At 42.0% G+C, this 25909-nt stretch overlaps 1 protein-coding gene across 1 annotated transcript in view; it reads left to right on the forward strand.

Moving 5' to 3' along the window:
• The window catches only part of CMIP (c-Maf inducing protein), a 63175-nt gene extending 38518 nt beyond the window's left edge, over window positions 1-24657 (forward strand). The window contains exons 9-20 of the mRNA XM_009703003.1: window positions 19-372; window positions 9399-9464; window positions 10621-10647; window positions 11121-11169; window positions 12695-12820; window positions 15362-15478; window positions 16890-17030; window positions 17969-18016; window positions 18785-18931; window positions 20438-20543; window positions 21686-21756; window positions 24318-24657. Of these exons, the coding sequence (XP_009701305.1) occupies window positions 19-372; window positions 9399-9464; window positions 10621-10647; window positions 11121-11169; window positions 12695-12820; window positions 15362-15478; window positions 16890-17030; window positions 17969-18016; window positions 18785-18931; window positions 20438-20543; window positions 21686-21756; window positions 24318-24371 (1306 nt within the window). The 3' untranslated portion in view covers window positions 24372-24657. The remainder of the gene's footprint in view (window positions 1-18; window positions 373-9398; window positions 9465-10620; window positions 10648-11120; window positions 11170-12694; window positions 12821-15361; window positions 15479-16889; window positions 17031-17968; window positions 18017-18784; window positions 18932-20437; window positions 20544-21685; window positions 21757-24317) is intronic.
• The last annotated feature ends 1252 nt before the right edge of the window (window positions 24658-25909 follow it).

The raw sequence follows: 25909 nt of genomic DNA on the forward strand, positions 1-25909 counted from the left end.
TTCATTTTTAAAATTCAGTCGAGACAATTCGCCAAGCCTGAAAGAAATTCGGAATGGCTGCCAGCAGCAGTGTGATCGAAAGCCTAATCTCCCCCTCCGCCTTCTTCACACAAGTCCTGACCTGGTCTCTCAAGAGGCCACCTTGACTGAATGCCGTCTCAAACCAGTTATTGTCACTTCAAATGAGATCCACGTGGAAGTGGAGCGCAACAACACAGCTAATCAGAAGATGACGGCCAATGTTGGCAATGACAGCGAGCCCAACCTGATTGACTGCTTGATGGTCAGTCCTACCTGCAGCACCATGAGCATTGAGCTGAGTGCCCAGGCAGACAGGATCCTTGGCTGTTATGTTGAAATACTCAAGATGCTGTGAGTAACTATTTTAAACAGCTTTTTGAACAGTGTCATCTTAACAATGGGGGGCTTTTCCCACAGGTCTGTCATCTTCAACATCTGTGGCCAGCAAGCACATGGTTGTAAATCTAACTCCAGCTCTAGAGAGTCCAGCCTTTGAAAGAGACATCTGGCACTGCCAATACGTTCTAAAAATAGTATTAGGAAGATGAAAATGGAAAGCTTCTTTGTACAGTGAGCCTCAGGCATATTACAGAAGATAGGATGTTGTTGCCAGTGGTTTCTGTTTTGTTCTTGCCCACCAAAAAAATAAAGAATCCGTTTGTCTCCTCCAGGGCTCTTGGGATTGCCTGAGACAGAGCTAGAAAAGACAAGTCTATGCTAGGCTCAGTGCCTGTGCAGTAATAGGCAGCACTGCTCCTCTGGCTTCAGCCGGAGTTGGCTGAAGTCGGTGTCTTTCACTTAGGTGTTCTCCCTTCATGTGTTTGTAGAAGTTTCATGACTTGTTCAGACTTACTTGCTTTAGAGTGGAGCCTTTATTTGTCGACCAGTTGCTTTGGTACAGCGGACCTGTATTAGTGAATGAATGCTCAAATAGCCTTTACAAAATGATGGCTCCATGGTTTCCTGGGAGGCAAATCCTCTGAATATCCAGCTCTTCAGGAAAAGCTTGTTTTTCTCCTGGACAAATAAATGAAAAGAAGTAACACAGAAGGTGGGCTGCAGAATGGAAGCTTGTAATAGAAGTGCAGTAAACCAACCACAAACAACTTTGTTAACTTTGACAGCCAGCTCTGCTACTGAGTTGCAGTATGTCCTTGGGAAACTGTTACATTTCTACGTTAATTATTTTTAAACAATGTAAGGCTTAAATAAGTGATGGTTGAGTGTTTTACAAGTACAAGACATGGTGGGTGAAATTTGGACTCTGCTGTAAACCATGAGCATGTGGCTACACTGAAGTCAAATACAAATCTGGGTGCACACTCTCGAGGAATTAAATGACGTCCAACTGCCGTGATGGAGGATTTTGTGAAAGTTTTGTCCCGCATTTTCATTTTTTTCAAAATACATAGTACCAATTTTGAACATAATTCTTTCACTCACTGCTGAGCTGGCAAATACATACATAAGCACGCACTGAGAACTGGAAACAGGACAGGTGAATCCAAGGTAGTGTTCCCATTAGATTCTTGAGCAGAAATTTTTTTTTTTTTGGTTCCCCTGCCCTAGCCTCTTCTGCCTTTAAAAAAGTTTGCATTAAAAGAGCACAGCATCTGACTTTGCTCCATCTATTGGCTTCTAAGTCTTCGCGCACCCAGGTGCTACATGAAACACATGGTGTATTTATTCCTGTCCCCTTGACTCTAGATGTTTTCCATAAACACTATGAACTGTCTCAGTCCTGATGCTGGCCGGGATGCTGACTCACTAAGCATTGACGGTTTCAGTTTCATCGTGCAGCTGACACACACTTATAAACAAATTCACAAACGGGCATGTTCTTCCTCACAGTCTTCCACATTTTAAACATTTGATGTGGCAGATCTCAATTCCCATATAATTTCCTACACAAAGAACTCTTATTTCACTCCATACCTTAAAATAATATGGGGTTTTTTATGTGTTTGCTGTCTTTTTAAAAATCATGCTCTTCAATAGAAACTGTGAAAATGGGAATCTGTTATTGCACAGGTTGTAGGTGTAGAGCAGCTTTGTGCCCTTTTTCAGCTTGTACAATGATAATTCTGAAGGGCGAAACCCGTAGGATACGTGTAGTGAAGGACCAGCGATACTGCAAAATTGCAACTCTCCTGAGATTGCCTTGCCAGGGTCCACACCCTGCTCGAGAAATCAGAACCTATGAGAATATAGGATGGTTTCTAAGGCAGAGCCGTGACTGGTATATATTGTAGCTCTGCTGATTTGGGTTTCCTTCCATTCCTATTCGTCCCTAGATTTTTTTTCGGACTTGAAAGCATTAATGCAGAAATCAGTTCTGCTCCTGATTCTGCCACTGGCTTACTAGGAGGTTTTAGATAAGTTGCTTCTTTTTGTGCCTTGGTTTCCTTATCTGTAAAAGATAGGTAAAGATTTTGAATGTTGTTTTTTAAACTCTGAAACCAGTGATGGAAAAGTATTGTAGAAAGGCTAGTAGTTATTAACAAAAATGCAAGATAATGCTGTTGTTTGAGCATGCAAGGAATTAGCATCACCCTTCTTGAACAAAGGCTTTCTGATGCACTAAATACTATTACTGTATTTTGAAAAACCGAGGATATGAAGAGAGTTGAAGAACATGCCAGTAGGAAGAAAACTTTAATTATAAAACAACTGCTATCCAGGAGCTGAGCTCTCAGCAGGCAGTCACTAAAATAATGTTCTTATTAATAACAATGGTAAGCCAAACATAAGTAAGTTGCTTAGCATTGAATTTAATTGTTCTTTTAGGTGTCTGACTCAATATCATCATCAAAACAAGAGAGTCATCAACAATGATATCTTTTTTTACATAATTAACTTAGGGCAGCAGAGAGTAATTTATTTAGGCAGATTTTAATTACTGAAAGTCTAGCAAATAAGAATTCTTAACAGTGTCTTCAGCAGAAGGCATTTTGTTGTTCACCTAACTCCTACACAATACTTACTTTTTTGGGGAAAAAAAGCACTTCTAATATTGATAAAAATATAACATCAATTATTTAATAATCACCGTAATATCTCACTTTTTGCACAGAAGGCTAAAAGTGCAGATTAGAAAGTTCATCTGTGTGGCTGTTGTCATAGCACCAAGAACAGCTTTGACCCTTTTTCTAATGTAGTTGAGTAATACAACACAACTATTGCATACTAAAGGAAAAATCATGGGTTTAAAGATGTTAGCAGATGACCCGAAGTCTGGGCAGATTTTAAAGGAGACACAGTCTGTAGTGGAATATGGTACTTTTGTCCTGCACTCAAAAGTGGATCAAACTTCTGTGTCAATATTCTGTAACACATTCTGGACTCTGGTAGTGTTACTGATGACAGTCAGTGCCTCCTGAATGCTACAAGTCTTAAACTGTTGCATAGAAAATGTGCTAAATTAATTGAAATCTTTCTGTTCATATTAAATCAGAGGCTTTGAGGGCTGCTTAGCATTGTCCAGCTCCTACTTGCATGTTAATGTTTCCATGCATTAGAGAATTTCTTGTACAGCCAAACTTGTGCTTGAACAGCACAACTAACGTTAGAGGAATTTGCAGTAAAAGGGGCCGTGTGTCCTCTTCCTTGGAGTGGATAACTTGGAAGCCTGCGTGTCACCTGAAGGTCCGCGCTGATTCCCCTGACAACACCCAGCATATGGGGGGAACTCTTAAACTCTGCCTGTAGTGAAATCCAGATCAACAAATAGCAAACTAAACTGGTTGCAAGAATAGACACCTCTTAGGGAGGCTGTGGCTGTGATGATGTTGTATCATAAGCTGTCGCTCTTTGTCTGTGTTATGTTTTGTTTCCATGGCTGTCTGTAGTGGCAAGGGTCCTTCCAGATGCCCGAACACTTGTACCCCTTTCTGGGGCCTGTGTGACCAGGGTAGAGTCAGCTCCTTTGGGCAAACTTGCATTGCTGTTTCTTGATGCTACCATGCCAAGAGTGAGCAGTGGAGCCCTTTTCTCAGCAGCCAGGGCAGGACCTTTCTAGGGCCTTTCAGTGGTGCTAAATTTTCTTCTTTTGAAAAAACCAAACAAGTCCAGCTCCAAAGAAGGCTGAACATGAAAAGGCACTTCACCATTTTGCAGATAGCAGCTTTGTGCCTTATATGACAGGTGTTCTGATGGAGCTTTTTCTTGGCCTGCCCTGGAGCCCTGAGCTGAACTTTGTGTCATACCATTCAGGGGAGTTGGACCTAGAGCTGGGGAAAGAAGGGAAAAGGTACATATCTGGGGGGCTTGGTCATCTTATTATTGTCTGAAAACAGAGGAGTTACCTAAAAGATTTTTGATCTCATCGAGCTGCTCAGTCTGGAGAAACAAGCTGCTTCCAAGTAGTTGCTCCTTGTCTCTTTATTATCCTCTAAAAACAGAGGACTCGGGACTTGCAATCTCTCGGTGGTAAGACCGATAGCTTTCCAAATGCGAGTGCCCACTGAAGCTTCCCCTGGCTTCTCTGCATTCCCCAATAGGTCAGTGGCATGCTCTGAATATCCCAAGTGGATTCTCTTATGTCATGTTTATCAGGGTTGCCCTGGGCTGCTAGTATGTTTTGGTTTGTTTGTGCCGCACATGACATATGGGCAGGTTTTCACTTTGGTGAAAGGTGATCCCGGGGAAGGAAAATGTATTATGTTGGCAGGCCAATAACGACGATGGCCCTAAGGCAAAACCATTGCAGTCAGGGATTATTTAATTATTATGGTTGGCCAGTGTTCTGGCCAATCCCCTAAAAAAGGTTTCTGGGTAAGTAAAGGTGTGTGCCGTAGCAGATGACTGCTCTGACAGCCTTCGCCCGCTTGGCACCCCGACCTCCAGCCTAGCACACGCTTCCCAGGAGCCCATAGATCGGGCTGCAGGGTGACTGCTGTGTTACTCACCTAAAATCACAAATCCTGCAAAAATCAGAGCCAGTGAGTACATCAGGGAGTCTTTCTCCTTCTCTGCTTTTGTAAGGCCAATCCTGGGATTTAAGCTGTGTGATGAGTGTGAGCACTCAGCCCAGCACCCTTTGAAGGGCTCCAAAGGGAGTTTGTCAGAGGCGCTCTCCGGAGTTCTCCCTGTAGCTCTGTGCTCCCTCCTTCTCCTGGCATGGCCCCTTTGCCTGGCTCATTGCAGTGGTTGGTAACTGCAGCCAGAGCTAATCTATCTCCCTTTCTTTCCCTGCTTCAAACACTTCTGTCTTGTGTTAGAGCTTTGAATGGACCAAAAAAAAAAAAGAAAAAAGCAGCTGTCTGAAATGAAAGAAGAGTGCAGATGAGATGAGCAGAGACAGAGGGAAAATGTTTTTGAAAAGGGAATAGGTGGGAGGAGGAGAAACACCGTAGGCTTTTAATAAGTAGTTTAGTTTTATTCTTGTGCTATGTTTGTTTCATGTTTCCTAGCTCAGATTGAAGGGATTACAGGCTGTGTAGATTTTATGTTCAGGTCCCACTCATGTGACTAAACTCTATATATTTCATAGGAGATGACTTCCTTTTTTTCTTCTCCTCCTAGGAAAACAGACTATGGTTTATTTTCACTGCCCTCTCACAGACCTGCTCTGCAAATGGATGCCATATGTAACTCCCACCTTCAAGAAAAGTCAGGGTGTGATACTGTCCAATTCTGTCTGCAGTGTTTTTCACTTGGTCTTAGTCTATTATAAAGCAGCTTTTTTCTTCCTCTTGCAATTTCCTTTAAAGATCAGCCATGAAGAATTGATTGGTTCGCATTATTACTAATCACAACTTTCCAAATTGCTCAAGGAGGAATTTTAGTGGTGTAAGACTTAACCTGAGATGTTACAGGAACTAAGCCTCCAAGTAGGTCTCAGCTTTTAAGCTTCTGTTAGGAGAGATTTGTAGGTCCTGTATCTCATGTGACGTGGAACAACTTTAACACCTTTGAATTTCCTGATTCAGCCTTCTGACTTTTGGATCTCTCCTGCTCAAAAACCTGCTCTTGAAGTTGTTTGCATCTACCAATAAAAATGTGTTGGTTTTAGAGTAAAATCAGCTACTGGTTTAGTAGGACTTTCCAAAGGGTATGTATATTTAAAAAAAAAAAAAAAAAAAAAAGGCTGCTCATTAGACTTGTCAGTTCTTTGAGGACCCAAGTGCCAGCACTGAGGTCCATGCATGGGGTCTCCAGGGCCAGCGTTCAGGCTGCACCCAGAGGTCACTTGCGAGAAGGCGGTCTGTGATGTAGAGGATGAGTTGAGGCTTGGGCACAGCAGCGGTGCCAAGAGGACAACACTGCAGGACTGACTGCTTCTGGGGGTGTAAGTGGTAACAGGAGGAGCATGCAACATCCTGAGTACAGAGATGGATGTTTGAGTGTAAGTATGCTGCCAGCTCAAAGTCAGACGACTTCTTGTGGTCTGGACTATGTTCTTCCACCTAACAAAGGTAGTGAAACCCAGGCTGTGTGGATCAGAGACCTCTGATAGAACTTCTCATGGCTGCAGCTATGGATATGTTGCATCGTCTGTCTTCTACAGAGGCCTGGTAGGTGAACAAGAGACTTTCAGATGAGTCTGAACACAGGTCAGAGTTCTGTGTTGCTGACCCATAGGTCAGAAACAACAAATAGTCTTGTGGAGACCATTAATTAATCAAGACTTTGTTAAAAGAACCCAGAGAGCTCATCTTAGAGGTGCTGTCAGAGGTTTCCTTGACTTATTTCAGTTTATATGACAAGCCCCATCCTCGGGTGTTTTATGATATTCACTTTACGCAGACAAAGTGGAAAAAAACACCTCTTGTAATGAAGTCCTGCTTCACGTCTTGCTGTTCTGAGGCGCTAAACAAAGTTGGTCATCTTCCTTGTTTGTTTAATGTCTAAGCAGGTAAGGTTTTTTTTTTGTCTCTAGAAAAAACCTTGTGAATGCATGATCACAAAGTGATCCAATCCGCAATGGACTCGCGCTTGCTTTAGGTTAGTTTAACACTCCTTGTCTCAGAGTTGCTCCTAATTTAGACCAGAGAACAGAATTTTTGATGGAGGAGAAAATTAGGCTCAATGGCTTCTAGCACAACTGGTATGGGCGTGAGGTTTCTTTTTTTGGATTACTGTAGCTTCACATACACTATGCTTCGTGCCTCAAATACTAAAGATAACAAGAGGAAAATAAACAAGTTGTATTTATTAGGGTACATTACCGAAACTCTCAAATGTTATTTGTTCGGTATTTTGAAGAAAACCAGCACTGAGGTTTTTGCCTGGCCCGTGCCACCTCAATTGCCAGACTGCCTGCCTTTAAGCCCCAGCCTTGTATCTCAGTGCTTTTATGGCTGTTCAACAACTGGGCGGAGGGGAGGGGGGAGGAGATGGGTTGGGAGGAAGAGGCATCTCCCTCAACTCAACACAGTGTTGTGGTTCTTGGCCTCTTGGTAGAGGGATTTCAGGAAATGCCTGGAAAGTACGTGCTGGGATGATCTGGTAATGCACCCATGAAAAGGGCAGGACTACTTGCTGAAGTTGCCTACTGATAGGCATTTAGGTTTGTACTAGGTTGCACCTCGTGTGGGAGAGAACTTGGACTTCTGTGCAGCAGTATGGAAGAAGAGCTACTAACCCACCCCACAGTGCTTTTGTACGGCATTCATCTATTTTTCAGTATGTTAAGCTACTATCAGATCACAGTTGTTCTTGTGGATTAGTTACTTGCATGAGGTACTTTATATTTTTGTAACCTGAACTCGTACTACTCTTGGGCAAGTGATAACTGCCTCCCTGGTTGATCTTTACATCATGATTACCCCTTCGATTAAAATTGCTCTGCGTGTTGCTTCTTAAGAATACCTTGCTCGTGCACATAAGTTTTCTTTGTGTCCATGAACATGCCTTTGTGGATTGTCCAACATTAAGTGTATTATTAGTTTATGGAAATCTCTGTTTTATGTGGTTCAAAAAATGGATGAGACTTTTGGAAATGCATCCATCTTCAATTTCTCTGGGCTAGAACCTTCTCTTTGCAAAACAATGCATTATTTTGGAGTGATTCCTGTACATATGTTGTCTGTTTCTAATGGTATCAGTAGATACTGTCCATTTGAGAACACGACACTTTGTTCCTTCCTAAAGATACACCAGACTTTGTGCCAAGGTTGCAGTAAGCTGCAGCCAATGGTCTGGCTTTTAAAACTGAAATCTGAAGGGTAACAGCAGTAAGAGGAGATGGTAGGCTCTTCTACATTGTCTTCTACAGCCATCCCAAGGTGTTTCACCCCATATGAGATTTACTACATTTACTTCTGTGTGTACTCATTGGTATTAATTGGAGTGAGAGTGGCCTAGGAGGCCGTGCCAGGATCTGGGCTTTGGCTGGTGGGTTCTGTGCCCCATTTTGGTGCTGACTTGCCTAATTCTCCTGTCTTCTGTATTCTTCACTTCATCCATCTTACAGTGATTGTACCCTTTGTGCAGTGCATTGGGACGGCAGTTCATTAATGCTAACTAACCACTAAACGTTTGAGATCATTTGGAGGAGAGGGGTGGCAGTGTGCAAAGTGCCGTTCCCACATGAGAAGCCATACCTGCTCCACCACATGTGCTCAAGCAGCTGGCATTTTGCAGGTAGACTGAGATCATATGTTGCCAGATTAGTTTGCACTGACCAGTGCATGCTGTAAAGCAAAATGTCCTCTTTATTCTAGTTCACATGAGCATTGCCTTATGGATGGCTCCTCGTAGCGGGATGGTTCTGTATATTGACAGCAGAGATGAAACCAAAATGCATCAGCTGGAAGCTGTGGTGCTAACACAACAGAGAGGAGACACTCCTTACTGGGTCCGCTGGCCTGAGCTCTCTGCTGTGGTTATCCTCATTTGTCCTCTTTCATTCTTGATAATTTTGACAGTGCTTCCTTCTCTAGTCTCTCGCCTCTTAAGCTAAAGACTTTGTACTGTTTAAATTGACCCATTCCTTTGTGCGAAGGTCAAAAATGGGTTGGAGGGGTGTCTTTGTTTTTCAAATGGGCTTATGTCTTACAGCAAAAACAAAAAAAAGAATCCAATTAAATGTGGAGCAGAGCTGTAAATAGCAACGGCCTGGTAATTGCTCTACCAACTTAGATGAAAGTATTACTTAGTGATTAAATGTCAACAGGTTTCATAAACAGCAAATGTCTTTAAGTTGACATAAAGAAGGCCTCTCTGGAGGTCATTGTAAATACCAGATTTATTGTGCCTCAGTGGAGAATGTGCTGCAAATGGAAAGGGAAATGTCACTGTAGATCTTTAGAGTGTCTCAGTAAAACAGAAGGGTTGTTGCTGCCTGCAGTATAAAGGTTTTAACTCCTTGCACTAACTGTTGACAAACCATATTTAATACTGAGTAACCTATTAATAAAATGTTCATTTTCCAGGTCAGACTATGATGACTGGAGACCAGCCCTGGCCAGCTTGCTTCAACCTATCCCATTTCCCAAGGAGTAAGTTTGCACTGTCTTAGTATTTACTGGGCTGTTTTATGGTGAAATATAATGTCAAATAAAAACTGATGGTAATAGGAGCTTTGTGCCTCTAGTATTGATTTAGAATCTGGAGTTGATTTTGGCTGATGCAGAGGGACGTGAAGACTTACCCATCTTCATCTTCCTTCCCTATTTCTCTAAGATGATCTTGAAGAGAAAAATGGTTAACTAGAGACAGGGAGATGGGAAAGGAAGGAAAGCTGGTGAGGAAGAAAGCAAAGTGAGAGATTTGGTGGAGGAGGATGCTTTACTGGCGTCAGAGACTTGTATCGTTTGTATTTTCCATTAAATGAAGAAGCTACCCCACAGATCAGCCAAGCTCCCTCAGAAACCTATTAATGAACAGCAGTGTTTATAAAATGCAGGCCTCCACGGACAAACATTACAACCTATAATTGTACAATTTACTAGCTTATCACATCCCCTAATGACCCAATGTCTTGAATCTGAGAAGTCTAATCCTCCATGCCAGGTTACCTGGGCTACAGCGAGAGCTTGGAGATAGGCAACAGAGACATCATTTACCTAAGTCAAACATGAGTCCTAGGGGAGGTGTAAACCATACCATGATGCAAGGCACTTCACAGAATGACCATTAATTACTTTGCTGATGTATGATGTTAATTAGTTGTGACCATACCTTAATTGCATTGCAAGTAAAGAATTCATCTGGCTCTTGGAGGTAGCCAGAATTCTGTTTGTAATTATATAGCTGTATCGTAAGTCTTTTCCTTACTTTCTTCTGACCCAAAGCTCCCGCTGATGTTAGTCAGAGCCTTGTCTAAGACAGGACTTGGGAAAAGCTACAAGATTTGTTCCAAATGATTTTTTTCCTGCCCCCTCCCCTTTATTTCAGGGAAAAGCTACAAGATTTGTTCCAAACGATTTTTTTCCTGCCCCCTCCCCTTTATTTTCTCCCCCTAGATTAATGAAGGGGACTTTACCTGATCTTTTTAGGAAAGATTATTCTTTTGGTCTTGTGTGCTGCAGCTGATTAGCGAATCCTTTTATTATCTGGAAAGAACTGAAAAGTGGTTGTTTGGTTTTTTGGTTTGGTTTTTTTTGTCTCCTTCCCTTCTCCCAAATCCTCATACTCTTCTGTTTTAAATTTCAGGGCTCTTGCACATGAGAAATTCACAAAGTAAGTTTGTGGGGTTCATTTGTTTGTTTTATTGAAGGGACGAAATTACTTAAAATACTTCTACTAGTCAATAATAGCAATGATGCATTATTCAATATTGTGTCTCTAATGTTTTTTATCTGTGAGGGGCTGCAAGCATGTTCTGTTAGAAGTAAAAAGCTGTAGTTTTCTTTGTAACTTACTGTGACGACAGAAGCCCAAGGACTAAAGGCACTGGATGCCAATAGAATTTACAAATGAGTTTGTCACTGCACATCTCTGAAAGCTTTTCTAGGCTATTGTGAATAGACACTGTCCTTGGTAATCACTTTTAGACCTCATATTTCCTTCCTGTGGAAGCGGTTCAACTTGTTTCTCTCTAAAGTGCACGAATAGATATTGTTTAAAGTGTAATCCAAGAGAAATGTGACACTTGTGTGAAAAGTGCAGCCAGCAACTGCTTATTCCTGTCCTTTTAACATTTTTTTTTTCAGGGAGCTGAAATACGTGATTCAGAGATTTGCAGAAGATCCAAGGCAAGAAGTGAGTTTATTTCCAGTTTACACAGACTATTAATTGGAGGGATTGCAAGCATACTTGTTCAGAAGATCTCTCCTTAAGTAGTTTGTTTCAAAACATGGTATGGTTCTCCCCAAGTGGTACTCCCCAAGTGTGGTACTCCCATGGTGTAGTACTCCCCAAGTCTCTTAGGGAGTAATAGCCACCCAGGGCACACGGTCTTAGTATGAATGGTTTCTTGCCTTATGTATAAACGTGTATTGTGATCTCGTTGTCTGGCATCAGTTGATGTCCTTGCTCTGCAGTAAACTGCAACCAGCAAGATTTTCCCACTCTGTTGAATCTCTTCAGAGCTTTCCATCTTCCATACAAAAAAGGAAAGCAAAATCCATGGATCCATACAGCTTACAAAATAACAGGTTTTATTGTGTTTCAGTTACATTGTGTGCAAATGACCATAATTCTCATGAATTAGCAGGAGAAAAGGAGTGAGAGGTGTGTTACCAGAATGAGTGTGTAGCTGTAGGCTCGTGGTGGCTGACTGCTTCATAGCTGCACATGGAGCTTGCTCAACATCATCAGCTGAGTCAGAGAGAACCTCTCATCTGTATTACTTTTTGGTGTTGGCATAAAGGGAAGAAAGCTCTCCCAAAATGTGGGTGAGGAGGCTGTGTCATCATCATCATTGCCCAGAACTCCTGGTTTTCATGGTTTTAGCCTTTGTGAGCAGTCGTCATCCTTGTCAGATAAGAGAGACGTTCTTGTCTTAGAATGGCACCAGGATATCATCTGTCACTGGTGTTACATGCCCAAAGGGAAAACCATGGACTTTACCTGCTCCTCATACCCCTCAAAAATTGAAATAGAACATCTGTCTCTTCAAGGCGGGGGGTGGGTTGGGGTGGAAAAAGCTTAATTATGACTCCTCTGTTAAACTATGGGACTAGATATAGTAATCTCTACAGTGGGCCAAATTTAGATTAATGGTTGGTCACTGGTGCCAGTTCTTCTGTGCAAATTCTGTCTTACGTATCCCTGTTGAATTTTCCTTGTGGACTTCCTTTACCCTGATTCTGGTCAAATTTTATTATAGCAGGAGTAATAAGAATTTTTAATGATTGGAATGAACAAGCCATCAGCCACTGCATTTGATATGCAGATCACATCAGAAGTATAGACACACATGCTGGGAGGATGAGGGGAAAATGGCAGGAGCTCAGAAATTTGAGGAGGTTTTTTTTTTTGCCTTTTGGGGGTTGGTTTTTTTCCAAATGAAAGGAGCTGTTCTAGATTAGAGCCATTTTGTGTTTGATTTGTGTAAAGGGAATGAAAAAGGCCATGCAATTAGCGATGATACAGTTTCCCTCCTTGTTTATACTGAAAAAATGGATTCTGTGAGTGACTTGCCTGCAGCTCTGTAGATTGGAATATTAACCATGAAATTTCAAGCCGTCCCTGGTTTTGCAGTTACTTCTTTTGGCCCAGTGTGGAAGACGCTAATGGTTATTGGCAGGGCCGTAATCTTCCCAATGTCTTCACTTTTTGGCAGGTCCACTCATGTTTGCTGAGTGTGCGGGCTGGCAAAGATGGCTGGTTCCAGCTCTACAGCCCTGGAGGAGTGGCATGTGATGATGATGGAGAGCTGTTTGCCAGTATGGTACGTGTCTGCAATAACGTGAGTTTAGTAACTTCTTTGCAGTAAGTAGCTAATGTGTAGTTGGCAGTAACAAGATCTACTCGCTTTAGTCAAAAAATTATCAAAATCATGATTGTGTAAAGTACAAATGTTCACCAGGAAATCTAAATCTTTATATCACCAAATCCATTCAACTTGCTTGCAGTCACAGTTTAGTTAACATGTTAGCTTTCTCTTTTTGAACTTCGGTGTATTTTTTCAGTGGTAGTGTCATGCACAAAACCATGCATGTATATATGACTGTGTGTACATATGAATGTATTTTTGTATTTATAAATATGTGTGTTTGTGTAAAAAACTCTCTCAGAGAATATGGAATACTGGGAGACAGACGAGACAGACTGTTCTGCACATCCACACCTATAGTTTTTATTTATAGGCCACCCTGGAATTTAAAAACAACAGTAACTTTGAATGAATCAAAGGATGGATAGATAGATATAAAAATGTGTTAGCCATTTCTCTGCCCAATTACATTGTTGTGGGGAGGTATAATGAGGAACCAGCATTCATTTCCTGCAGTTGTTTCTTTTATAACTCTTAGAAGGACTAGACAGAAAATAACAGGTTTTAATCACTGATACTGGCACTGTCTTCCTGTGTAACCTGGGTCAAGTCACCTAGTTCTCACTGTGTATTAGTTCTCCATATAGCAAGTAAGATGGAAATGATATTACTTCCTTTCCCTGGTAAGGGGAAAAACGTTTGTTGAAGTTGGCTGTTGGGTATATAGTGAAGTGACTTTCAGGGGGATCTGCGCTTTGTGGATCTCCCACATGCTGAACGTTTTGGCACATGAAGAACATGCATGTTTGTCTATACTCTTAAATTCAGATAGATCAGATGCCTTTGAAACAGATAATGGACGAAGACTGTTCACAAAAGGTTTCATCCCTCCTCACTGATTCTATGTCTTTTATGTTTGAAAAGAAAATTTCTTCAGAATGATATAATTCGTTCTGAGAGCTTTTGTGGTCCAAGATATTTATGAGCATCAGGAGATGATGTGCATGAGAAAGCACAATGCTAACACACATTTATATGCAGTACTCTCTGCCCTTTGCAAGGATGTTGATAAATACTTAAAGAGCTGCTAACGACTAACCATAAAGTTTGAAAAACATCCTGTTCTGAGATGGACCTTACATTAGCGTTAGCGTCAGTATCTTCCGTCGCTCAAGAAAACATCCAAAAAAGCTTAATGATAACTGCATGAAATGAAATCCTTTTTGGCTCAAAGCTTACTGTTTTTAAAGGCTACCTGAGCTGATGGATACTTCAGAAAAAAAGATTCTGTGTTTTTGCAAAGGGCTTGCTGGTAATGAAGCCATGAGGAGGAAGAATTGTGTGATAGCACATGATCTGCGTAGAACTGACCCCATCATGGCGTGGTTGCGATACCTTCAGCAGTATTGAACATAGTCCAGGCAATACCATGAACCAAGGGGACCACAGAACGTATTTACAAGCTTATTGTAGAGTAGTGCTGATGTTGAGTCTACGTAATGGAGCTCTTACTGCCCAGGTCATTGGAAACTACAAATTCTCACATAGTGCTCTGCCAGTGAGCTAGTGAATCAGCTAGCTGGGCCATAAAATAAGACTTTCAGCTAGGAACTCAAAATTCTTTGCAGCTAATCTCTAGGGCTTTTAAATGGGAAAGATTATTGCCAACCTCTTTTATGAGAAGAGACTCTTATATTTGATTTGTACAAATGGCTTTGCATTTCTGCCATAGGTGTTACTATGTGATATCATCCAATGCTTTCTAGAGCTAGGAGAGTCTGCAGGACACTTTTGTCAGCTGGTGGACTCAAAGGAGTCTTACTCAGGCGGTGTACTCAGCATTTTTTTCCTTTCAGGGAAAACTGATCAAAAGGGAAAGCAAGATAATGACCCAAGAGCATGAAAGCACATGAAATCATCTCTGACTCAGGACTGCCGGATTTTCTTAAGGCACTCCTTCCTTTCCCAGTCAGCTCATGTCTGTTCATTCTGAACAGGTGATTTGGTCCATCACCGCCCCTTAACCAAGGCTCGTGTTCAGCCAGCAGATTGCCAGCACCACTGCCTTTTACCTAGACATCCAACCCACACAACCCTTGCTCACCAGCTGGCGTTTCCAGAGAAACTAAACCACAAACAGATGCAAAAGCAAAATCTCCTGTGGTTCCCCTGGGGCTGGGTTCATCATATTACTAGGGATGGGGGCAATTGCACAGCTGCTCTAGTGTTTCCTGGGGAGCCTGTATCAGGCCTCTGGGCTCTCGGCAGAGTTTCTTTGTGGAGAAAAACTACCCACTTCCTCAGATCTCACTAGACATCACCTATTTCAAAAAGTCACTTCCAGTCAGCAATAAAGCTGTTGAGAGACTGCAACCATAATCGTATTGAGAGCCTCCTTTTCTTTAGGTTTCTTGCAAATACTGACATTTGTTTGACTGTGTAACAATGTCCCTTCCTGAGGTATATGTGTTTCTTAGGCTTCCACCTCTAATTTTAGCTCTGTTTCTCAAATAGGTTCATATTTTAATGGGATCCTGCTACAAAACAAAGAAGTTCCTTCTTTCACTGGCTGAAAATAAATTAGGACCTTGCATGCTACTGGCTTTGAGGGGTAACCAGACGATGGTAGAGGTAAGCCCTAAACATACGTAGTCCTATAGGTTTACGAGCAGTATTCAGATTCGGTTTCACACTGCCTTTCCCAGAATTAGATCTAGTGGAACTAGAGAAGCCGAGTTCAGGTTTTTGTCGTATCAAACACCAGCAGTGGGCAGTTGTGTTTCTCTTGATTCAGTGGAACAGAATATTGTTGTTCTGCAGATATGAGTGTGAATTACACGAAAGGTGGGTGCAAGAGAGGGAGGTTGTTTGCTATAATTCAGTTGCAGAGACTAAGATGGGAAATAAATGGCCATGATGGTATAAGCTGCGGTGAGGGGTCAGAATTCAGAACCACACGGCTTTTCCGTTACTAAATGCCCGATGCTTGTCTTGCCACCTGCAAAATGAGCAGTGCACAAGAGGTGCGTTTACAAAACCTTATTCACTTGCATTAATACACATTTTTTGTGCTTATGATTAGTAATTTTGTTACACTAATAGTTTATACATATTTGTTCTGGGTTTCTTTATAGCAGTTTCTTGATAAATGTCATCATATATTTTAAATGGAAATACAGGATGGTTAAATAGGTGCAAGGAGTTACAGTTTTTCATTGACTTAGATCTGTGCATGCTAATTTAATCCAGTAAATAAGAGTGTGCTGCGTGATTTTGAATATAATGTTGCTTGATGTTTTTTCATTAAAAATAATTAAAATTATGGAGGGAATAAAAACTTTGCATTTTAATCGCAATGGCATGATATGTAGCTGAAAAGGAAAGGCAGCATGGAGGGGGCAGCTTGTGTCCTAAGCCCATGTGACCCACTGGAATCATCCCCTGGTGTCTGACTTGCTCCTGGCAGCCCCTTGCCCAGGGGTGAGTCAGGTGTGTTCCCAATGAGATGGAGGGTGTCCTGGCCACAGCAGCGAGCTCCCAGCACCGTCTTCTCCTGGAGCCTCTCTGGCCTTTCCCCATCCTGCTCCATAAACTGGATACACTTCACACGCATTCTGCTTGCACAGAAACCTCAGCGCTTAGGGACAGAAAATCCAGCATTTGGGACTGCCAATCTGCAATCTAGCCGGTGTACCTAGGAAATATCGGATCGATTGTACCTGTTCTGAAGAGGGCTGTGGCATGAAGCCATCTTCCAGGACTGATGCAAAGTAATTCCGCCTCTCAGTCAGAAGGGATGAGCACTAATGGAAGACAGGATAGATAGACTGACTTTCAGAGATTAGGGTTCATTCTTTACGAATAAAAAAAATTGGTTTCTTGTGTTGGAAGGTCAGTGAATGTTGCTACGATCCTCTAATCTAGCCTGCGTAATGCATGCTCTAAAAACTTACCCAACTAGCATGCCCAGTGTAATTAGGATATTTGGAAGAAATTGAATGTAGGCAGTGCAGTGACCACTGTTCTTTCATTCTGCTGCTAGATTTTGTGTTTGATGCTGGAATACAACATCATCGATAATAACGACACCCAGCTCCAGATCATCTCTACCCTGGAAAGCACAGACGTGGGAAAGAGAATGTATGAACAGCTGTGTGACAGGCAGAGGGAGTTAAAAGAGCTGGTATGTCGTCCTGCATGCAGTATTGCCATAGCACATTGTGGTCTGTACTCTCCAGAAATGGAGGTACAAAAGAAAGACAAGCAGGGTGTGAAATTCCCAGTTAACAACAGGATGGGAGCAGTATTTGGAGGATTTTGCTGTGAATATATATACTGTGTGATATTTACTGACGTGTCTAATCCCACACTATGTTTATGAATGATATTCAATAACCTGCTTAGAATCTGTGTGAAAGAATAAAGGTGAAATCCTGCTGTCTAAAGATCTTACAAGTCAGCTTGTCAAATTCTGCCACCTTTTGACATATGAGTAGCAAATGGTTCTAGTGCTGGCCAGCATTTCTTAATGCTTTGACATTCACAGCATTTCACTGAGATGGTCTTTACGTCTAGTTCTCAGAGCTAAAGCCTATGAGAAAAAGACTTTTTCCTGATTTTCAAAACAGAATCTACAGATTGAAGATAGATCTGCTCTCAGCACTTCTTCAAACATACCCACAGTCTTCCTCTTCCCTCTTTCACATTTATATTTGTCTTCTTTAACCCCTGCTCCCAGCCTGAAAAGTATATGCTTTTTTTGAAATGAAACAAATGATTTAATCAGCTGTGCAGTCTCAACCCCTTTGCTGCCTTAGTCTAGCATTTTAAGGCTGTTTCCTTTAAAGTGAAAGTAACCAAATAATGGCAGGCTGAATCAGACAAAGTGCTGACCCATGGCACAAAGACCACTAGCTGCGGTTAGTGGATGTCCCCTGGGTAGCAACAGGCCCCCTCAGAAAAAAATCAGTCAGTGCGGAAAAAGCAGGGAAGAGGTGGAAGGGTTGTCAGGGAGCTTTGAAATTGGAGCAGGGTTTGCTCTAGTGAAGAGCTTGCTATACTTCAGTTGGTCTGAAATGTAGAATGGCAACTCGTTTGACCAAAATATCTTCTCTCTTACAGCAAAGAAAAGGTGGTCCCACAAGGTTAACACTGCCATCCAAGTCCACAGTAAGTTAATCATGTCAATAGAAAAACAAGCTTTGTCTTTCCATATTTAAACACTTGATTTATGTTTGCCATGTGGCACAGTGGTTTTGGTCAGTCGAGAGGGGAGCCATTCCGCTTGCTCTGTCAACACAACTGGAGTTTACACAAGTAAGGGCACATTTCTGCTCTTCGGTCTGTGCAGCAGTTTCTAACACCAGTACAAGCATCAGACTGTCAGATTTCTACTGGTGTGCAGATTTGGAATTTATAGTAGGATCTAATGGTAGATTTGGAGACAGAATTTTGCATTAAAAAAGCAGACTTCACAATGTCCAGTTCTGGGTCTTAGACATGAAAATCTGAGAGAGACCCATGACTATTGCAGTTAAGCCTGGTGTAAACTCAGGCTATCTTCACTGAGGCCAGGTAATGGTGCTGAACACCGTTTGGATCTAGAACTTGCAGTGAAATCTTCATTAAGTTAAAAGACCCATCTTTGACATTTGTTCTGACACTGAAGCCTTCGTGTCTCATAAGGATACACACGCAAAGAAAATTTTTGTCCTAATGTCTGGATAAATTTTTCCCAGGGTGTGTGAAGCAATGCTGCCACAAGAGCCCAGCTGCTTGCCAAACAAACAGAAACTTCTCTGTGTCCTTCTCTATTACTGTAAACAAGTGGTATAATTGTGCAATTTTTGCTGGTTAACAGTATTGGTGACACCACTGCAGATGGTTGCAGGCTGAGGAGTCAATAATCTTGCTTATCAATCTGTTGTTTGCTTTCAGGATGCAGACCTGGCCCGCTTGCTAAGCTCTGGATCTTTTGGAAATTTGGAAAACCTCAGCCTGGCCTTCACCAATGTGACAAGTGCTTGTGCGGAACACCTCATTAAACTGCCTTCACTCAAGCAGCTGAACCTATGGTCAACTCAGGTAAGTGCTTTGCAGACTGAAACTCAGAGCAGGAACCAATGCTGACTAATTCTGAAATTTCACGTTACGTCAGCACAAGAAGAGTGTGTGAAGAGGCTTGCTTAGAATGAGTTTGTCATGCTATTTTTACAGGGCTGTTCTAGCTGGTCTAGCTCATCTTGGAGGCTGATTTTTCTTTTAATTTTTTAAATTTTATTTTATTTTAAATTATAAAAGGGTTGCTGCTATCTTGGGTTGAATGTTCCATTTAGGCATTGTTGATACTGTGTATTTTGCAGTACATGTGCTGCTGTTCATCTCAGAAGTGCTTACGCTTTCACCCATTTAGCCTGAAAAAAATGATACTGTGCAGCTCATCTGGTCAACCAAAACACAGAGTCTATGCAGTGTAGGCAATGAATTTCCCTGAATGCTGATCAACCAGAATTTCTTTAAAAACAACGGCAACAAAAAGAAACTCAAATAATGAATAAATAGAAGGAAACTATAATGAGAATGTGGTTATTTTGTAAGCAAAAAGAGGCCAAGTTAACTGAATAAATTATTCAGCTGTTAATTGAAAGAGCTTTTAAAATTAGATTTTTTTTCTATGTTTCCCTGCTGGTTTTGGTCTCTGAGGTTCTCCACTGAATACGTTTTCCCTGTTTTCTGTTAGCACCTATTTGTAGTGCTTGCTGAAAATACGATTATTCTTAGTGCAACCACAAAAAGCATTTTTTTTTTCCACTCAAATGTCACGTAAATATCTTATTTAGTTTTCTTTACTTTTGTATTCCAGAAATTTCCTCTTTTTGTATGGGGAATATGAAGTAGAATCTGATTGCTTGCTTGTTTTAAGACTGTCTCATATCTCCTCCAGATTTGTCCTAACAATCTACCTTTTGGATTTGAAAACTTCGATGCTTCTTGCACAAAATGAGTTTGATTTCACTAGACAAAGAGCCTGCTTTTTATATCATTTTTTTAAATTTAATTTAATTTAAAAAAAAGTTTAGCTTCCATTTTATTTTGTGATATCCTGGTTTCCATTAATCTAGAGTTTAGAAACAGCAGAAACGAAGTGAGTCAATAGAACAATTACTAATCAATAGTACATTGTTCGTGAGACCAGAATAGCTAATTAATACCACTTGCATTATCCTTTTTTTTGGGGGGGGGGGGGGTTTGGTGATGTGGCTGGTAACTGGCTGAGAATGCCATAACCGTCTTGTATGGCCTGGGTGGTAGCTGCCTCATACAAAGTCCAGACTTCAAAGGCACCTTTCTAATTAAATGATGGCCTGTGGTTAAGTGCGCACAAGTCGCTTAATTTTTCTGTTCCCCGTCTGCAAAATAGGGATAAAACTATTTGCTTTCTCTCCTGTCATTTGAGATTGCAGTAAACAATGTAAGTGTGGCTTTGAGGGCTCATCTGCAAACCTCGTTTTAATGTGCCCTGTTTGCAGTGAGGTACTTGCCCATGATGTTCACGCCTTGTTTGAACACGACTTTGCTTGCACCCCACAGTTCGGAGATGCAGGGTTGCGGCTTCTGTCTGAACACCTCACCATGCTGCAAGTGCTCAACCTGTGCGAGACTCCTGTCACGGATGCTGGGCTGCTGGCACTTAGTTGTAAGTGACCAAAATAAGCTACAGAGGAAAATTATGTGGGTTTGGAGGAATTCACGTGGGTTCAGACGGGAGATTGATTTCTTGGCTGCCGCAGCGCTGCTTCCGCAGGGATTTAGGACAGGCCGTGGTTGTGTTTGGGTTTAAACTTCTCTCCTCCCTGCCCACTCAAGTGGCAGTTCGGCTGCAGGCAGGGGAAGCGGGACAGTGGTCTGAGCCCGACAACGCTTAGTGACCTTGTGTGGGCTTTGTTGTCCCAGACCCGACGCTTGCTCTTGCTTCTGACTTTACTGGTGGCACTTGTCTCGATCTCACATGGTGACCTGTTGTTGCCCTGGGACTCCCCAGCTTTTTTCACGTGCCTTCCCGTGGGTGTCCCCTCTGGGTGGGAGTCTGACCTTGTGGTGCAGAAGGGGAAGATTGCAAAGCCATACAGCAACTGATTAGTGAGTTTGGCAACCATGCAGGGCAGGTTTCATACCCTCTCTGGCGTTTTTTATTCCTCTTTTGGGGACGTCAAACTCTAGCTGTTCTTAATATAAATAGGGCAAGGCACAGTGGGGCCATCTAAGCAGCGTTCAGGATTACCCTGTGCACTGAGCGCTGCTCGACGTGCCAGAATGAGACCCTTTCCTACATCCAACGGTGTGTTATAAACCTCGCCTATTGGGTTTGAAGGGCTCCTTTAATAGGCTTGATCCTACACAGACGTGCCAGACAGGCCAGTAGTTATGGCTCATCTTAGGAAACTATTCTGCTAAGTACTGGAGCCTAAAATGGAAATGGAGGGAGGAGGGAGGGAGGACTGCTAGATCAGCATGGCCCCTACGTGCACCACGCAGAGCACTGAGAACGGGCACTATTCAGAATAATGTGCAGGAAACTGATTATGAGAAGTTGCCTGAACTCCTTTGAAGTCAGCGGACTTAAGCATATGCTTAATGGCCCTTCCTAAATAGGGACTTTTTCCTGGATGAGGGCCCAAACAGCTGTTTATCCATTCGTACTTCTGTATTTTACACTATTCAGCTTTTTCCTGAGAGTGCTGCACATAGTCATGTCTTGTTTATGCTTTGGCTACTGTAAGCCTGATATTTTAAGAAAATGCAGCATGGTGATAAATATCTGTGTGTTTTCTCTTTTAGCCATGAAGAGCCTGTGTAGTTTAAATATGAACAGCACCAAACTTTCAGCAGATACCTACGAAGATCTCAAGGTATTTCTGAATTGTATCCACTAAAGATGAGAAGTAGCTGGCCCACAAGGACTTGCAGATTTAGCAAGTGCATGGCGGTAGTGCCTGGTACAGAGACAGCTGGCCCCATGGAGTAGGTAGCATGAAAGTCATCTGAAGAGGGTGAAGTGGATTATTTTGGGGGAGATAATGACCGAGAACAGCATTCTGAGGTTGCTGGCTTTGATGGACCCAGGAAACATTTAATATGCTGAATGGATGAGTATGAGATGGAGTCAGAAACTGAATCTTTTCGCCAGTGCTATCAACAGTAAAGGTTTCATAAATAGGAATGTATTGGTTGTTTCTGATGAGGATACAGAGACAGGTAAAATCTAGTGCGCACCTCCAAAGCCATGTCCTGTACTGTTAATAGGACCAAAAGTAACGTGGGTGAACAGCATTACGGAGCTTTGACTCAGAATACAAAGGGAGAAGTATTAAGCATTGAGGAAGGTGCAAGTTTATCCTGACGCCTCTTGGACTGGAACTGGGCTTTAAACAGAACCACCTGCACAAATGCCCAGTTCCCAAGTTTGGCATGTAAGATTCTGGTGTTACCATTTGTACTGTGAATTTACAACCACTTCGGCAAAAAGGTGTAAAGAACTAGACTGTAGCTGTGGGAGGGGAATGGCCCCAGGCGGTTTCAGACAAAGACTGCCTGAGATGCCTTGACTTTCATGACTTCACTTGGACTTTGTCTTCACTCTGGTGTTGTGAGAGTCGCATCTCCCAGAGTCTTACCTGAGAAACCCAAGCGCCTAAGATGAAACTTAACATTATATTGTCTTGTGTGCTGAAACCTTAGATTGTGCCAGGTTTACTCAAAAAGGTCACAAGCTTGGGTTGAGTTTCAAACTTGAGGCAAGTCCCGAAACTGCTCTGCTTTCAAAGTTCACTGCAAATGTCTATCTTTGGTTCTGGCTGTGGAGCCAGAGCTCCCCCAGGGACTCAGTTGTAATGCTGCTAGCATGGATTTTTCAACATCAAGTTTTCAAAACTTGTGTCACAATTGTATATGCAAAAGAGTCGTCCTTGGAATTAACAGCTGGCTTGCAGATGGGTTCGCACAATGGAGCTTATATCAGGCCCCAAGCATTTACAGACAATCAAGGTCAATGCTGTATTTGGCCCAGGGCTCTGAAATCAAGTCTATTGAAAGGCTCCCCCAGCCCTACCCCTGCTTCTGAGCCCCTTTGCCACAACTTCATACCAAAACTCGTATTTTCCTAACCGGTTCCCTCTGCTCTGGTATTGCATTAACAGTCCTTAGCGGCAACACAAGAAAGTGACTTGCCAGGGCAAACAGCAAAACTGGCTGTGAGCAAAGTCCCGATGGTTGCAGAAAATTAAAAAAGCTGAGAAAACAGGCATGCGTCACTTTTTCCCCTCTTACCTCTTTCATTGAGATTTATCTTAGTGGCCATTTTTTTAGAGCTCTGTGTGTGTTCAAAGGGAGGGTAATAGTTTCTTTCCCTGGGGCACATGGTTGTAGGTCTGTTGAGAACAGCTCAGACTTCAAAGAACGTGTTTTTGATACAAATCTTTCCTTCTTCTCCCCTTGGTCTGCGAGAGCATTTGGGGCACAAGCCAGTGATGACATTTCCTCTCCGCTCCATCCCCCACCCCGCTAAACACGCTTCCACACACACAGACACCCACATATGTACCAGGCAGGCTGAACCAGACAATAAATAAACACCCACTACTGAAGTCATTATTGCCTAACTGAAAAATTATTTGCTGGCAGTGTCTGTAGGATTATGACTAGCTCTTATCAAAATATGCGTGCACATAAATCAAGGAGTGAGGTAATAATGACTCCTAGAAACTTCCAGCTCCTCAATTATGCCCTAGCCTAATTAAACGTGTTTATTTGTTTTGAGAGAATTAGGTGTGCAATTATGGTCAAGAGCATGGAAACGGGATCGATGAGTAGGAACAGTGCAAACAGCCGATTCCCATTTTCCTCACGCAGGGTAATTCAGGAACAATATGTCCAAATGCAGTGGAGTTATGGAGAGGAGACCACAAAGACACCAGAAGTAGCTAACACTCTCTGAATTTTTTTTTAATACATGGAAGGAAAAATCAAGCAATGACTTAGTGTGGAGGCTGAAGAAGGATCGTGTGGCTGGCTGTCGGCTGCAGTTTGAGTCTGCTGCCTTCACGGCTGGAGTTTGACAAACAAATTTTACTATGCATTTGTATAAAAAATAAAGATCGGGGTCTGATCTGGACCTGATCGCTAGTGCATGGGTTTTACTAGAGCCACTCCTTTTTGCCGTAGGTGTGACTTAGTCTTGTGTGTCTGTAAAAGCTCAGCATCTTGTTCCTTCATTAACACCTGTATGCTTCAGCTCACCGCTGAACTCAGCACTGGTATTCTGCAGGGTGGAGGTCGTAGCGCATCTTCCTGCGGTTTGTGGCCGGTAGATCAATCCTCCCAGGTGGCTGACGGCACAGATTTGACGGGAACCTTTTTCTTGAGTCCTGAACGCGCGTCGTTAATTGTGACTTTTTCCTACCCTCCCGCACAGGCTAAACTACCCAATCTGAAAGAAGTGGACGTCCGTTACACCGAAGCGTGGTGAACTCTCCCTGCCTCCGACTCTTCTCTTTTGCTTCTCGTGAGAAGGAAAAGATTTTTAAAACAGAGAAAAACAAACCAGAAAATAACTTTTGGCTAATACCTGTAGAGCAGTAAGTCCTGGGACTTGGTGGTAGGAGTCGTGGTTGTGGGGTAGAGGAGTGGCGTTGTGTGTGTCGGGGGCACAGGGCAAGCCTGAACCCAGCTGGCTTCTTTCAGCTTTGTGATTTTGGAATCAACATAATTTAAATTGAAAATGGAAGGAAAAAAAAAAAAAAAAAAAAAAAGGACTTTGTAGCAGCAAGAGGATTATAAAGAGGAAAAAACCACCTTTGTGGATTTTATTTGCCTTTGTGTTTTATGCCGTGTGGAGAAAAAAAAATAATTCATTTGTCATGATTTACCTGGGTTTCCTTGGCTGGCACCCATCCAGTCAGAACTCCTCTTTCACCAGTTTTGCTCCAGAAAATCAAACTTACAAAAATCTCAAGAGAAGAAAACCAAAACCAGTATGATTTTTCACCTCCCCCCCGTGTCCTTGCAGTTGTTATGCAAAGTAATTTTGTTGTACATAAGATTTACATAATGCACCTATTTAAGAAAATGGTTCACAAATAACAGGTCTGGGACCTGTCTTTTATTTATGAATTGTTAATTCTTTTACCCTTTTTTTGCGTATAGTACTGTATAAACTAGTTTGCTGTCTTGTTGTTATTATTATTTTTTTTAAAAGGAAATGTCCTCCTTGAAGAATTGCCTTTTAGTAATGCATATACTGTATTATACTCCCTCTCTGTCACAACATTCATTGCATTGTCTTTTTGATTTCAAAATGCCTCAAACGTTATCAAATAGGAAGGAAAATACCTATCAAGGGGGGTATGGTTGTTGGGGGAGGGGGTGCAGGGATTAATAAAAGTCACATTTCCTTCCGAAGTCTGAAAACTTTCTTTAGTGTTTTAAACTGTCAGGTTTAAAGATGGGAGATGGGGAAAAGACGTCGTTTATTTTGCCAGTGGGGTATTCACAAAACGCTGTAGATTTTACAAGTTGCCTCAGTTGTTTTCTGTTTACGTCCGATATTTCAAAAAGAGAAAAAAAAGCTCTCCCTCCATTTTGTGCACCAGCTTTTTCTATTCTTTTTTTTTCCCTCCTCCTCTTCTCTGCCCTCCCCTCCTTCCCCCTACCTGTTCTGTGCACGCATTGTTCTGCATGTTCCTCTGGGGAGACTGAAAAAATAGCGTTGTTGCTGATCCGATAGCTCTGACCTGTCTGTAAATGTGACTGCTACATTTTTCAAATTCCACAATTGCTTAGAAGATGATTTTTTAAAAATTGTGGTTTCTTTTATAACTATGCTGTTGACTTTTTTTTTCATAATGAGCCTTCATTGTACAGAGCTGCTTATTTAAAAAAAAGAAAAAAACAAACAAAAAAAACCAAAAAAGTTTTTCCTCTGTTTAACACCTTTATTTTATTCTTCAGCACCTCAAGGTTTCACATACAGCCAATGTAATTTTTTATATATAAATATATATATAT

Source organism: Cariama cristata, unplaced genomic scaffold (assembly GCF_000690535.1).
Source record: "Cariama cristata isolate BGI_N322 unplaced genomic scaffold, ASM69053v1 scaffold16066, whole genome shotgun sequence".
In the NCBI taxonomy this organism is placed as follows: Eukaryota; Metazoa; Chordata; class Aves; order Cariamiformes; family Cariamidae; genus Cariama; species Cariama cristata.